Here is a 16,750-nt window from a genome sequence, read left to right as displayed (position 1 = left end):
CGTAATTCGTATTAAATTTGAATATTGTAAAATTAATAATTATTCAACTTAGATTTCTAATTTTTATTCCTTTTTGGTTTGTTTTTTTAAATATAAAATTATTGTTCAATTCATCGGTTTTTTTTTAAATATTACGCTGTCCTGATTGTGATAATTTTTTTATTTGTGATATACTTATTCTAAAATGGAAAACACTAGTGTGGAAATGGAAGTAGACGAACCCCAAAATAATGTTTTAGCTACAAATGTTACGGGCAGTGTATCTATATCTTTACATCCGCTAGTCATTCTTAATATATCTGAACACTGGACTCGTTTAACAGCCCAAGTTGGTAATTCAGTTCCTTCAATCGGGGCCTTGATCGGTAAACAAAAGGATCGAACTCTTGAAATAATGAACTCGTTTGAATTGTCATATACCGTACTTGAAGATAATGTGACAATGGTTATTGATAGAGATTATTACAACTCTAAAGAAGAACAATTCAAGCAGGTTAGATAAATATTAGTATTTTGTCCTAACTTCATGTTATATTTTCTATTATATTATCAATAAGTTTGATGACCTTGTATGTCAGATACACTTAATAATAATAAAAAAAATTTCCTAACTTCAGATCGTTATTTTTTCTAATTTTATATTTATTATTTTAGGTGTTTTGTGACTTGGACTTTCTTGGTTGGTACATAGCTGGAACTGGTTCAGATAAACCGACACCTCAAGATATTGATATACATAAGCAAATCATAAATATTGCTGAAAGTCCTATATTTTTAAAAATGGATCCTCATGGTGGACATACCGATCTGCCAGTCAAAGTATATGAATCTGTCATTGATATAATGAATGGAGTCCCAAAAATGTTATTTGTTGAATTGACATACACCTTATCTACTGAAGATGCAGAACGTATTGGTGTTGATCATGTTGCACGAATGTCAACCAATGATGCACAAGAAAATAGTTTGGTTGCTGAAACACTAACTGTTCAGTTTAATGCCATCAAGATGCTACATAGTAGAGTTAAAATGTTACTTCAGTATTTGAAAGAAGTAAAGAAATCTGACGAATCAGTGAACAATGAATTATTGAGGTGAATATTTAAATTTAAGATTTGAAATGGAGGGGAGTCAAGTTACATTACTTTTGAGTTAAAAAGTAACTTAATTACAATAGAAGTTACTGTTTTTAAAATAAAATGTATTATGTCAAATAGGCAATAAAAATAGCTATTAGAAAAATATCACAATTAAGAATATTAAATTTATAAATAAAAATACTAAATACTTATTTGATATTATGTTATAATATTCACATATATATATACATAATATATCAATTATTTTTGATAATATTAAAAGAAAAAAAGTAACTAGTAGTTTTGTAATATTGCTACCTAAAAGTAATCTAAATTACGTATAAATTACTTGCAGTAATTAGTAATTAAATTACCATAAAATTACTTAAAAAGTAATTTCCTGTAAATTTGTTATTTAAGTTAAGTTACTTCCCAACACTGCTCATATAGTAGTATCAAAGTCTGAATTCCAATACGAGTAAACAAGTAACTCATATTCACAATTAATCAGTACATATAATATCTTAAACACTTAATTTTGAAAATATATGCATTGATACACTTACCTTTATAAAATAAACCTAAATAATGTGTATATTGTACATATCTTTTGTATTTAATGGGAATTTTTCCAATGTGTATAAAAATAAAATTAAAAATCAGTGGGCAGTGGCATATTATGGTTGAAAATTTCATCCCTAAAATTCATTATAAATGTTCTGATTACATTATTTTACTGAAACTAGAACATATTAATTTGCTCATCAAAAATTTGCCTTCGATACCCTTTTGTTGCAAATTATATTAAGGGGATTTGATACCGTAACTATCCATATTTGTCTATGTAATACACTGGAAACTTAGGATTTTAGACGTTTTTATACTTAATGTTAATGAAATATGAATTATACTAAATGTTTATAAAATTTAATATAAATTATACTTAATGTTTATAAAATTAAATATACATTATTAAATACCATCAAAAGCTTTAAATTGTAATTTAATTTCACTTTTAAGTTTTATCTTCATCAATCGCTTAATTTTTTTTTTCCATTATGTTTATATCAATTTGCAGATGTATATGTAATATATTTTAGTATTTATTAATACTTTATACTTCATCCGTCTTCCAAACTTAAAGATCTCTTCAATTTAAGAGTTTTCTATACCAGAAAGTAATTGATTTTACATTTCTATTTTCTAATATGGATTTATCATTAAATACAATCAATATAGTACTAAATAAATTAGTTAATTAAAAATGGTTGATTTAATGGTTCTATAAAATATTAAGTATATTATAATAAACAAAATCTTGTTTTATTTAGTGTTTCGTTATAAAACTAATAATAACCAGAAATATTAGCATAATAATAATAATAAAAAAAAAATACCAATTTTATTATGAATCCAATAACAATAAAATAAATTAAGTCATTTGTCAATAAAAAATATATTATATGTAAACATTTTCTATTTTCTAGGGAATTTGTTTCTTTGTGTCATCGACTACCAGTTATGGAATCTGGAGAGTTTTACAGGGATTTGTATACACATTGTAATGATGTAGCACTGATTGCTTACTTAGGTGTATTGACAAAATGTAGTAATGAAGTAAACGATTACTGTAACAAGTTTAATGCACTCTATGACCGTCAAGTGGTTGGTAGAAAAGTTAAGGGTTTGTTTTTATAATTTTTTTTTTCATATAAAATGTTGAAACTTTATAAATCAATATGTAATAATACACATTTATTAATTATTAATACCTTTTAACTTTTGTAAATCGGTTTAGGCGATGTAAACCAATTTTGAAAAATAAAAATAAAAACTAAGACTGTCATAATATTGAATAAATGTACAATTTAAGTGAATTTGTTGATATTTTTATTTTTATTTTTTTATTTTAACACTTATAAAGCTTAGCTCTAAACTTCACAACATCAATATAGTTGTGCTCATTCCCTAAATAAGAATTAGTTTTTAACAAGCTATATTTAATTTACAAATAACCCATGAACCAAAATTGTTGAGATCACTCAATAGTAGGAATTTAATTTTGTTTTATTTATTAATAGGTTTTAAATAAGTATGTTTGAAGAAAAAAGTTATCAGTCAAAAAAAAAATACAATAAATTAAGCTTGATATGTGGAGAGCATTTAAGAAAAATAAAAAAGGTGCTTTTTAAATTTTTGTCTACATGCTTGTAAAATTTCAGGTTATTGTCATCTTTATTTCCTAATGATTAAAAAACCAGCTTTGGCTTTATTTAAATAAGATTCTTTTCATGGAACATATAAATTGTAGCAACATTTGAAGGCCTAATTTCTATAGATATACATATACTGGATGATCCATTTAACGTAAAACACTCATTATTTCAAAAAGTATTAACATTTTTCAAATTTTTATTTTTTAAATATCAAAATGATATAATACTTAAACATTTTTCATATCCCCTAATATTTTAATCCTTATTTTTGTAGATGTGCCAGGCCAAGTCACCATATGTTTATTGTCTAATATCTATCTGTGTAATGTAATAAGTGTTTATAAGCTGTCCTGATGACCCTGATTCAAAGATTATTGATTTGTATGATTGACCTAAAAATTAATAACAATAAGTGTAAACAAACACAAAAAGCTTCTCCTATATCGTATTTTGAATTGGTTATACCTCAAAAGATATTGAATCAAAACAAAAAATTAAAGCGCAGAAGTTCTTAAAAAAAATAGTTTTATAATTTGTTGGTATTAAATATAGGTGTTATCATTTTAAAACTCAAAGTTGTTTCATATTTATCATATAACAAAAAAATGATAAAATGTTGGGAATATTAATTATATGTAGATATCATTTAATTTTAACATTTCAAAAAAAAAATAAAAAGTTAAAACTTTTCGAAATAAAAAGTGTCCTATGTTAAATGGATCACCCTATATATGTATATAATATATTATATATATATATTTATTTATTTATAATTATACATTATTATTTAATAATACACAGCATTTGAAGGACAAGAAAGATCATGCCCATGATATTACGACATATTCAAAGACTGTCTTTTATGATACTCTATAACCTATTTAGATAAGTGGTATCTCAAAATGAGTAAACTAATGTTACTTCATATGCTTCGTTTCCCTAAGTGATTACATTTATTAGTCACAATTTTACGACTTAATAAATAATTAGTAAGGGTCATTTATGGTCCGGTTGTCAATGGTTGGTGACAATAACGACTGTAAACTGGTCGATAGAGCGTAATATTTTATAGTGTGTGGAGACTTCAAATGTCGATGTGGTATTACTTCACGCACTCCAGGATTTGTTAACTCTTCCTAAATTATAAAAAAAAAAATGTAAATAATTTTTTTTTTAAGTTTTAGTAATTAATTTGTACCTGTAGCGTGAAGACTTCTTCTCAGGATTGGGTTAATTTCATTTTACGACCCGTGATGGTGCCCACCAATGACTTTAATGTAGAACTGATACCTTTCCTTGATATGCCATTTACATTTGGACTATCAATATTATGACATAAAGATGCATTTGGATTTAAACCTTGAGGGTGTGCATCTAAACATTTTTGGTATCGTAACTGCAAAAAGTAAAATTAAAATTAAATGTAAACTACGATTAGTTAGCAACGACATACTTTGCATGCAGCTTCTATAGTTTTACAAAGTGTTCCGGCAGATGGTTCACACTCGAACACATGTGCAATAAACAGATCTTGGGTAGTATGCATTATAAAAGCGCATTGTTTTATATTTTGACCTATTCCCAAAAATGATAAGTACCTAACTCGACATTCAACCATTTGATCTCCTTCATCCTGAAAACCAACAGATATTATGGATATTTGTGTCACTCGTATTTTTTAATATTTTTCGTATTACAGTATCTTGTTGTATGGTAATCATTGAAGGTGCTACAGCCACTGTAACAGTTTGGGGTACCGATGTAGGAGAATTTTCCAAAGCGACAATCGCGTCATTTAGTACATCCATCCCGGATGCTTTGCTCACTTCAATCGAACCCAAGTAAGTAGCTCGAATGACTTTACGTGGTTCTTCCATCGGTGTAGGGAATGATTGAGCTTTGAAAATAATATCGAACAATTATTACATAATTGAATGATATAAGAACTAAGAACATAGCCCAACTTAGGAATTTTGGGGCCCCAAAATTAATTATTATCTAAATTTTAAATAATCAACTTAAATTATAAATGTAGTCTTTATGCTATATAGATTTGTTCAATTAATTTAAGGTTATAAATCAATTATACCATAATAAGGCTATATAAGTAATATGTTGCTTTAGATTAAGGGTTGTCAACCTTTTCAAATAAGTGAGTTATATTCTTAATTTTAAAACTGATGATCGACATATATTTATTTGCATTTTTTTACATTAGAACATGAAGTTTATACAATATATTGTATCGTGTATACTACATTTTTATTGCGATCACCTATAGTCCTATAAAGATCGACTGATTGGTGATGCTTTCTTAATTCCTGATTTCGATTTGTAAAAGGTTTTTAACAATTTAGAAAAAAACTGACAAGAAATTTGGTTTTAGTTATTTTCGATTGAATATTTGTAAAAAAATTGGAACGGTCGCGACGTTTAGACGCTGTTTGTAAAACCGTTTTGACGCGGCGTTCAAACGCCGCGTCTAGCGTCGACTAGCCGCAAGGTCCGAACGCCGCGTCCGGATGCTGCAAGGAAAACGTACCTTAATTATTTAATGACAATTAATAAAAATAAAACGATGAAATTAAAAATATGAATATAAATAAAGAAGTGTCGGTACATAAATTGTAATCATAACGATATAAAGTGCTTTTGACCAACTTTATCTTAAAACTTAATAGCTTATTTTATCGATTAGAGAATAATCATAAATTCCATCACGATACCAACGTGACTAACGAAACTACGTAACCAATTACTTCAAAATGCCACTTTAATAATTAAATATCAACAGAGGCCCGGGGCGCCAAATAATATCGGGGCCCGGGGCTGCAGCCCCCTAGCCCCCCTAAGTTGGGCGCTGACTAAGAAGACATAATATTATACTCAAGTTGGTGGTTGCAGAGTAACTGCCCCGATAACTTCTACGTTTGCGATATTCCAGTGGAAGGTTCGTTGGTCTAACCGGTTGATTCATTTTTGTTGCAGTATCTACAAAACCGTACTAATTAGTTACCGTTCTAAAAAATAATATGTTTAGTGTATACTTATGTCTGTAGATCTAGAAATATTCTGCTGGAGACTGCGCTCAATCATGATTTTTTTACAAATGTCCCTAAGAGTGTTAGCAATTGTACGAGCAGGCATGTCACATCTGAATACATGGCACATGTGTCGGCGGGTTATTCTGTCACGAGCTACGTACGCAAAATCCCTGAGAAATAATTTTGTAGATTCGATTTATGGATTTATATAATGCCAATAAACTATATTACTCTTATATTTTATTATTATTATTATTTTTTATAAACTCATAATTAAATTATATACATTATTATTATTACCTTTCCCTATGGGTTAAGCATTGAAAAAAAATAACAACAATGGATTATAAAAAACAATACATTATTAATTTAGGTAACAATATAAATATGATATCAATGACTAACAAACCTGCCATTGTCTCGTCCAACTCCCCACACTCTAATTGTGTGTATGGGTTGCGTATTCAACACAGTGAGGTTTTCTGGATCTATTAATTTCAATGCTCCTTCATCCAAATCCATAAATAGGTCTTTCCCCTGAAATGTTATCCATTAAAAAAAAAAAAATTATATTTATTTAGCAGTTAGGTTGATACTGAAGCAGTATACGGATATAGGTAATAGGTACTCACGTCTCCCCATCGACCGACATTATCAATAAAGTCGTTACGCCCAAGTGATAGATCAACAATGCATTTGTTCACAGCTTTGCTACTTCTTTCTGGGGTTAAATCGTCTTCGCAAATTTCTACCCATCCCAAAGAACGCACAGCAAATCGTATACCTTTGTTTTCATTTTCGATTCTAGCTGGATAACTTCTTCGTCTAAAGCATATTATATAATATATTTAGTGAGATCAACGTGAATAGATTTGTTTTAAATAATGCTATACTATTTTATTTAATATTTTACTTATAAGCCATGTCTTCTTTTCTATTCTTTTGGTAACAAAGATTTTCGAGAGCTGAGCTCGTCGTACTTCTAGTCACTGAACTTACTAAACCTCCAGTGTTATTTTGAAAACTATTTAATACCTTAAACAAATACCAATATATTATATGGTGTATCTTATATTATAGTTTTAATAATTAATGTATTCAAAAGTTTTAAAAATTAAGTTAATATAATTGTTATACGTGGATTACAGATTTTAATTTTTAAGTCGACAAGTAAACAATTTATAATTCAAATAATTTGTTACTGTTTTAGTCAGAGCATATTTGAACATATAAAGTACGTGGCACTAGTGCCGCCCAGTGGGAAAAAAGCGTTGGGTCTGAAGGTTGATTTAACTTATATCAGTGTTCCTCAAATAAAATGTTTTAACAAAATGCTATCCAGTAAACATTACTTAAAATATGCTCTGGTTTTAGTGTTATATCTATTAGAATTTAATATTATAGAATTGATTATGGTAAATTAATATGTATATATATTTTATAATATGCATTATATGCATAATATTATATTTTACCTATAGGTATTTAATATTTTAAGCTATATTATCATTACCGATTCTGCATCTTTGACCAATGGTGTTTTCGGTTCATTTTTACCACTGTATTCAGGAGGTTCCCTTTGAATCGTCCCGCTTTTAATGTGCCAATAATAAGGACCGTCGTTGTCTAAAATTAAATTATGCCAATACCTATATAACTTCTTGAAAGGAAAAAAGTAAAGACACATTGAAACTGTACGCACCTTCGTGTTTTTCCCATCCGGCTGGCAATTCATCGTTGCATTCGTGTGAATTATTTTTCACTGGAACTGCATACAAATCATTATTCAAATCACCTTGAATATGTTGTATATCCATGTTAATATTAGATGTATCCTTTTGTTTGTTTAAAGATAGAGTATTAGGTGGCGTGCGTTTCTCGTTTATGCTATAATATAGGTATAGGTATGTATTATATTATTTTAATTTTATTATTAATAATTATTATGTACAATATAACATATGTACAATGTACTTATATTAAACGTGTATTATTAATTGATCAGATAATAGATAAACTTACTTCCCGCCTTTACATTTTGTTTGCTCGGATTCTTCGATTAAATCTGGTTTTACGTACGACACTTGCATTTGGTGGTTTTGGTTACTAACGTTCGTTAAATCATGCTGATTTATAATACTCATGTCTCTTGTCACGTTACGACTTAAGTTTGTATTCCTATGTAAAAAATTACATAATTTTCTTCAGTTTTTAATTATAATTTTTATGTTTGACCAATATTTTACCAATTTTTTCCTGTTTGGCCCAACACGTCCACGCCCATTGATCCCAAATCCAAGGATTTGTAGCGTTTTCTATTAATGTTGTCCGTGTTAATATTACACACTGTGTCGAATTCCCGACACAAAAGTTCTGAATATAATATACAGTCATCATTCAAATTGAACCCAGCTGGAGAATCAGTAGTTGATGTTAGGTTTGAATTCAATGCATCATCCAGGGCTAAGTGACCCGTCCCAGCAAGATGATAATTTGGATTCTCATAACTTAGACGACCGTTTTCTAAAAAAAAAAACATTCAACATTTTTGTGAAAATTAAGAATAATAAACTATTGTTTATTTATTTTCTTATAGATTTAACTATAACGTACATTATTAGTTGTATTTTTAAGTTTAAATTTGAAATATGGTCATAATTCATAATGCTAATTTTTATAATATACTTTAAGTAAAATACCTACTAGCTATACTGTGGTAAAATATTAAAACTTAAGATAAATACCCACACTGACACTATATACTATTATATCCTGTCTAAAGTAAAATGTAATATTATATCTTTTATGCTTGGAAAACTTTATTTTAAATCGAGTTAAATAAAGTACTTAAATAATTAAGTTTCCAAGAATTTAGCCAGGTTTTAAAACTAATGTAAAAAAAAACTCTTGACTTGGACATATTATTATTAGTATATAGAGGGTGATCCATAATGAGTGGGTATACTAATCCTTTCGAAATGTATTAACTATTTTGAATTATTATTTTTTAAACTTCTAGGTTTATGTTTTTCTAAAACCGTATAACATTAAAAAAATTTTCATATTTATTAGTGAAGTCACTATTAACTTTTAATTTTCAAATGGTAACATATAATATCATGGATTAATAAAACCATTTCAATTATGAATTTACGCCTTAACATTTTTATTTTTCGTAGATTGGTATGCGAGATACAGCTCCTCAAATTATTGCTGGTTGAAGCGGGTGTTATAGTCGGAAATGCAGCATTGTTTATACTATTTCTTCATTTGTAAAGATCAGGAGCTATAACTGATAAATTCAATATAATATTTCGAATTAATAAGTAACAATATTACTTTTCTAGTCGATAAGTCAATAAATGATTATGGTTCAAAGTACAATAGTAATCTTTAATTAATTGTTATATATTTTGTTACCTTGGATTCATCGATATTGAATTTATCAGTAGCTCCTGGTATTTACTATTATTGAAAAAATAGTAAAAACCACTAACACTTTGAGAAGCTGTATATCGCAAACCAATTAATGAAAAATAAAAATTTTAAATGAATTCATGAAAAAAATGGTTTTATTAATTTGTGATTTTTTACTACATATTACCATTTGAAAATCAAAAGTTGAGAGTGGTTTCACCAATAAATATAAGGGTGAAAAAATTTAAATATCAAACGGTTTTAGAAAAACATAAACCTAAAAGTTTAAAAAAATTAATTCAAAAAAAGTTAATAGATTTCGAGATGTTAAGTACTTAAGTATACCTGTATACCCACTTAAATGGATCACTCTGTATATACTCAATAAATCAGATGAAATATGTAAATTTGCTTTAATACTAACTATCTATATAAATATACAGTATAAACTGTAGTAAGAATCTAGTACATAGATTTGTTATTTTACGGGTATATGGTATAGAGACAAAGATATGCAAGTGTAGTAGCACTATAGTGTCCTCTTATAACCGTTAATTCAAATGTAAATATTTACACATGTCACATGTGTATAGGTAGTACTAGGTACACATAAAATTATAAATGTATATTCATTAGTAAATATTGAATACCAAATATTATATAATAATTATTAATAGTGATAAATACATTTTAGTGTACTTTTGAATTATTTAAAAATTATCTACCTACGTATGGCTAATTTCGAGTTGGCTAATTTAATGAAAATAACTGATTATACTTGCCCACCTATATTTATTAAATTATTTAACATAATGTTTTAGTTTGTCTTAAAAGTTATAATAGCTAGTTTGTAGTCTATTCAAAATATTCAACTAAAGCTCATTTTTGGTAGGTTTATTATTCAAAATTATTTTCAATCGTTGAGTTGTAAAATTCATGAAAAAAATAACCATATTTAAGTATTTATCTATTATTCAAGACAAAGAAATAAAGAAAACATTAATTTTTAAAATTAATATTGATTTTATAAATTATTAAATCGTCTATAAAAAAAAATACACACCCACAATTACTTGAACGTAGTCCATTGATAAACATATAATAAATTATATTGTTATGGTAAACTAAATAAAGAAAACGTATTATGCGTAGTACAACTGTAGTCGTGTGTAGTAATATTTTAACCATGCGCATAGTAAGCCAGCCAGTTCGCCACTATATAGTGTAGAGATGACTCATAACGCTCGAATATAAAAATCGATATACCTATATTATATGGGGTATACAAACTCCCGGATGAATAATGTACAGTTTCTCAAAACAAAATAAAAAATGCTACTTCCATCAAACGCTAGATGATAATATGAAACATAAGTACCGAATATTTTATATTATAATATGATGAAAGATTCGTATACCTATAATTTTTTTTAAATTATTACAATGAATATCTATATTATCTTTCCAACTGTTTAAATTAATACGATTAATTTTTAATTTTGAGAAACATGCATTATATGTAACATATTTTGTACTATTGTATAAATATCCAAGAGCCAAACATAAGTGTACCTATATTATGAATAACTTGAATATTTCAAAATTCGATCAATGTTTAGAAATGTTTCATGCAATTTGGTAATATTATAGATTAAATATAATAACCTATACAGTATACAATATACATATACCTATATAATGATAAGTGTGATGTACAATAAATATAAATTTTTTATCATTTATCTATTATTATAATTTATAGGTGCAAATCGAATTATTTTCAAACTAGCCAGAAGGAGCTAATGATTTTTGTCTGCGACAAAGCCCACCCCTCCTTGCCAAAAAAAACCCGTTCATATATACACGACGTAATCTTCCGTAAGAAAGTTATTTCTAGGATTTCACAAAAATAACCTATAGCCCTAAAAATATAGTCTATTTGCACCTATTCACTTAACACTTATGTACCTATATCGTAATAATATCAATTGCTATAATTAAGTAGAAATGAAAATATTAGCAATTATTTTATTGAATAATCGCTAAAATAAATCATTAAAAAAATTATCGTTTTTGGATGCAGGCGTACTATTTTCATATTCCTCTGCGAATTGATTCAATAAACAATGCGATAAAGGTATAAACTATAAAGTAATTAGTAATTAGTATTTACCAAGCAAATTGTCGTCTTCAACAACTGCAGCAGTCATCATCGGATATAGAGACGACAACAATGTAGCGTATGGACTTCGATTTGGGGATCTAATTATTTCACCACACAACATACCATACGTGTTCTGACCTCAAATTACACACCCTAGATAACACAAATTAGTACATGCATAATTAACATAAGACATAAATAATAAATTAACTTATACTATAGCACTCATACATTATTTTATTTTAAGCACTTCATATGGACATTTGTATAGTTGTAGTTGTTTCAAAATCTTCAATTGAATTGAGCTATTTTTTTATAACAGACATTTGGGTTTGATCAATGCAGCGTGTATTTAATAAATTTAATTAACTAGTAATGTCTTTTTCGTTTGTATTTATAACTTAGGTAATTCAAATAAAAACAGATTTACTGAATATCCAATAGTTTTTATTATCATTGTGCCAAATCACTAGGCAGTATAATCAGTAATTATTATACATTTTAAATATAATAAAATGATTTTTTTTAATACTCTTTAGGGCTGATTTGAACGATCAATGAATATATCATATTATACGACAAATTTTTCACAATAATTCATATCAGATTATACTTCAGCCGACTTTTGAAAAAGTTATAAACGTTTATTGAATATTTGATAGGTAAAGTTACACTATATTAACGTTAACTACCTACTGTAAAAATTTTTTTTTTCAAAACGTTTTTTTCTTCAACCGTTGGTATTAATATATCAGTATATCACACAAATGTCACAAATACTATATTGAGTTTAATGAAATAAACATTAATGATCAATATATCTATATAGTTCAAAAACAAGCCGTTTAAAGATTTAATTATGAAAAAAATCACAATGTGCACCAATACAATGACGATAACAGTCCAGAAACGAGTTTACAAGGCGAGGGCGTGAAATGCATGAAATGCTAAGACGGCCGACGGGACGTATTCATTTCCTCCATCCTACCGGCAATATTGATTGGGTCTGAGCGACCATTTTTGGCGCCACAAAGGCTGCACTTTATTACACTAGTCTTGCGTGGTGGTCCGAAATTAAAAAAGACATGTAGACTTGTTGGAGCCAAGTGCATTATTCAAATCAGTCAAACTATTATGTTATTTTTAATTTGTGGAATCCATGGAATATGTAGAATATTATTATTACAGTTAATGAATAATGATTATTATTGTGAATGTTTTTTCCATTATTATGCATCGACTGTTTTATAATATTGAACTACATATTATGCGTCTAAAATAAGTTTTAAGTCTTACTAAGTTCTAAGTTTTAAGTTCATTATATTCTCTTTTCTAGTTTTAATTTTGTTTTATAATAATTTGTGTTAAAAAAGAGAAATATCCAATAACATATCGTGTCTGGTGTCTATCGGTAACAAAAATGCTTATATATATATTATATATATTTTGGCTATCTAGTTAAATAAATAAACATATTAATATACATATTGATTACCGAGTAATTACTAACTATGAATTATAAAACAAGATTATTATAACGATATACAGATAATAACTTTTTATTTTTTGAGTTAATCTGGTTTTTATACTATTTTCTAATATTAAAGATCCCTACCTAAGAATAGATTACCTTTTCTATCAATTAAGTACTGTTATATTGATGTGATATCGAATGAAATATCATAAATATATAATTAATATAATGAATGATGATGGATTTAATGAAAATAATAAATTATAAAATTTAACTATACTCGTATGTATTACAAGTCAATGGTATTGTTGAGGCTTCAACTTTCTAAATAAAAAAAGATATAAAATGATTTTTAATACAATTTTGTACAATATACAACGTGATTGAACATTGAAATATTAAGTTATAGGTACTATTCCGAGTTGCATAAATATTTTCGCAGACAATTTAATTAACCAATATAGTGAACTAATAATGATCTTTTATAAATATAATTTAAAGGCCCATGGTCGTTTATTAAGTTTTAGTGAACCATAACATAGATAATTATTTTATGCAACCCGGCACCAGTATATTTAAAACAAATAAAAATTACATTTGATGAAAAGCTTTAAACCAACGAAGTATTCGATATAAATATAATATTATGTATATAAATTCGTGTATTATTTATGTACAGTTACATGGTCTAGAGAATAAAATTGTATATACATATATATAATTATTATACTTACAAAATATCTTTTTCGACAGGATTCGGATGATTAATAGCCTTGTAATAAAAGTTACAACTGGCGTTCGACTGTCACTGCAGCGCCGAAATGACAAACAGAGTATAAGAAACGATAACCCAGCTGTTGGTCATAAAAGGTTAGTCAGGCGCAGGACGCAACAATACAAACATGGCCGACGCTAGAGGGTATCGATTATTTTTCCTGCGCTTGCACACACATACACATTACGCAGACACTCGGCGAGACATTAATTTTAAAACAGGATCGAATTAGGTTTCGACACGTTTAAATTTCTGGAAAAATACAGCGAACTATTTGGAAAGTCATGGAAAACATATATTTTTTTATTTTCTTAAAAACGCTGTGATAATATGTATTATAGATATAGATGTATAATTGGGATAGTACAAGTATTATACGAAAAACTATTTTAGCGCACGGTGCGTTTCCCGTTCGCGTTCCTGTTGTGTAAAAGCGCACGTCATATTTATAAAGCGCGAGGAGTCTGCACCATATTATAATCTGCAATACTACTTTCCGTTTAATCGTTTAATGTATAATAATATACTAGTATAAACTTTTCACCCAAATTGATCCATTTTTAATAATCATTTAATTTATGTTGAACAACCAACACAACGCACATATTATTATATACATATATACCTAACTACAACCACACCTAGTTTGACTGATTTATATATACATTTCGTACTGTTTTATCTACTACCAAAGGTCGAGTAGATGTTTCTAAAAGCTTTTAGCCACTAAACAAACAATCGTACTTACGCCAGTAGGTTGGTATAATATTTACTTCCGTATTGTGATAATATTATAATTACGTTTCGCGTGCAGTGTTTATAATAATATTATAGATGCATTATCATTATTTTTGTATCCACAATCCACTATAACGTCAACGCGATACTGATTTTTTTTTTTATAAATAGATACCGTTTTACTGTTACACAATAACCGATGAGAATTATCCAAAAGTATAATTATTACCCAAGTACATGACACCTATGTATGCTGTGTACATAATAATGTACATGGAACTTACGGCTTTGAAAAATACTTTTGGAAGGAAAATGACTTTTGACACATTTAGAGCTAAAGGCAGTATTCGTATTATCGCACTAAACACGAAAAGAAAAGTAAAAAAGTTGCACTGCAGAAAAATTAACCGCGTGGAACTCACAACATTTAATCCAGAATCGAATTGGCGAATGACGATAGACCATTGGAATAAAAGACCGCGCGCACTCGGTCTCCTGATAAGGAAATAACGACCCGGCCACTGCGACGCTGCACATGATAACGGTACCCTGGATGACCTCGTGTGTCTGTCAACTTATCGTGTGATGTGTGTTCATGTGTACACAATATAATGTGCCTACTGCAGCCTATATAGGTAGACTAAACCACCTTTACTCATCTGAAACAACATACAACAAAATCACTTATGAGAAACAATTGTCCGAATTCGAGTCTGTGAAAAAAAACTGTGATTTACAAACAGGATAAAACAAGATATACGAAATTAACAACGACATATAATTATTCTATATTCCATGGTCTTTTGAAGAATATCCACATATTAATATTGAATTTAACTATTTAAGGATAATATAATAAAAAAGAGATAAAATGCATTTGAGTAAATTAATAATTGAAAATGCTTCTTTATAATCATTAAAAAAAAAATCTTTTTAAATAAATCAACCACTAGGTATAAGTGATTTTGCCAATTCCAATAAAAAAATATCAAATATTTAAATTTCTATAAAGAATTGTATAAATTAGTTTGCTGAGCTTACTAAAAGTTCATCTACCTAAATAGGCGTATAGATACCGCCTAACCTACAATTTTTAGATTAAATGCACAATGCTGGAAGAAAAATTATTTTAATTTAATTAAACAAGTCTCCAGTAGCTACGACAGTTTTTAAATAAGTGTCTCATTCAGGATTTGGATCTAATTAATAAATATTGAAAACAATGATATTGCATCAGTTGCGCGGCATATATACGCCACTGTCTTCATATGCATAATATATATACTGTTGGATCACTAATTATTTTGAAAAGTATTTAATTTCTCTGAAATTCCTTTTTTTCAAAGAAACACGTGAAATATTGACGTTTTATATTGCCCTTATTTTTTTCCACCTTATGTCGGATGGTGAAACCTTATTGATTTTTAAATAATATCCTATATTTTTAATTACATGATCAGCAGTAGACCTTACAGATATTAAAGTCATGTTTACATACAATGTCATCCTTAGACCTATTTCCAGGACGTCAAATGGCAAACTCATTATTTAATATATAAATTACATATGTATACTAAGCAATTATACGTATTAGTCGTATTACCATTCTTTTTAAATACTTGTATTTACTAATTGTATATCAATAGCTATTATCTTTCAACTGTAGCTCTCTATGAGTGCATGCGAACGCTTCCGTTGGAAAAGTGTATAGGTGCTATGCAGTAGTGATCTTCAGAACACGACTTATTGGAATAGGTACTGCAAAACTATCTTACATTTTTAGTATTTTAGTATTTTTAACAAAATTTATTTGTATATATAATCTAAAAACATAAGTATACAG

The 16,750-nt window shown here is 27.8% G+C and overlaps 2 protein-coding genes across 4 annotated transcripts; one reads left to right on the top strand and one right to left on the bottom strand.

The window, feature by feature from the left end:
* Positions 1 to 3: 3 nt before the first annotated feature.
* CSN6 (COP9 signalosome subunit 6) lies at positions 4 to 2,956 on the top strand. Its single transcript, XM_015514648.2, has 3 exons — positions 4 to 493; positions 655 to 1,094; positions 2,567 to 2,956. The coding sequence occupies exons 1-3, from the start codon at positions 185 to 187 to the stop codon at positions 2,775 to 2,777; spliced, it is 960 nt and encodes a 319-aa protein (XP_015370134.1). The 5' UTR covers positions 4 to 184; the 3' UTR covers positions 2,778 to 2,956.
* Positions 2,330 to 15,374, bottom strand: LOC107166469 (protein Fe65 homolog). 3 transcript variants are annotated; one of them, XM_089222873.1, is made up of 16 exons: positions 14,918 to 15,374; positions 14,129 to 14,248; positions 11,930 to 12,073; positions 8,586 to 8,862; positions 8,362 to 8,517; positions 8,042 to 8,226; positions 7,853 to 7,965; positions 7,253 to 7,374; positions 6,972 to 7,164; positions 6,749 to 6,876; positions 6,343 to 6,509; positions 6,182 to 6,286; positions 4,993 to 5,192; positions 4,749 to 4,928; positions 4,494 to 4,691; positions 2,330 to 4,431 (listed from the first exon to the last, which is right to left on the bottom strand). In XM_089222873.1, the coding sequence occupies exons 3-15, from the start codon at positions 12,039 to 12,041 to the stop codon at positions 4,515 to 4,517; spliced, it is 2,115 nt and encodes a 704-aa protein (XP_089078999.1). In that variant the 5' UTR covers positions 12,042 to 12,073; positions 14,129 to 14,248; positions 14,918 to 15,374; the 3' UTR covers positions 2,330 to 4,431; positions 4,494 to 4,514. The 3 variants fall into 3 exon arrangements, with proteins under 3 accessions (XP_089078999.1, XP_089079000.1, XP_089079001.1); XM_089222874.1 differs by lacking the exon at positions 14,129 to 14,248; XM_089222875.1 differs by lacking the exons at positions 14,129 to 14,248; positions 14,918 to 15,374 and adding an exon at positions 12,152 to 12,168.
* Positions 15,375 to 16,750: the final 1,376 nt, after the last annotated feature.

The sequence above is a fragment of the Diuraphis noxia genome, unplaced genomic scaffold (genome assembly GCF_037042655.1).
Source record: "Diuraphis noxia isolate RWA-SAM2 unplaced genomic scaffold, SU_Dnox_SAM2 contig0003, whole genome shotgun sequence".
Lineage (NCBI taxonomy): Eukaryota > Metazoa > Arthropoda > Insecta > Hemiptera > Aphididae > Diuraphis > Diuraphis noxia.
This window is presented reverse-complemented; position numbering and strand designations above follow the sequence as displayed.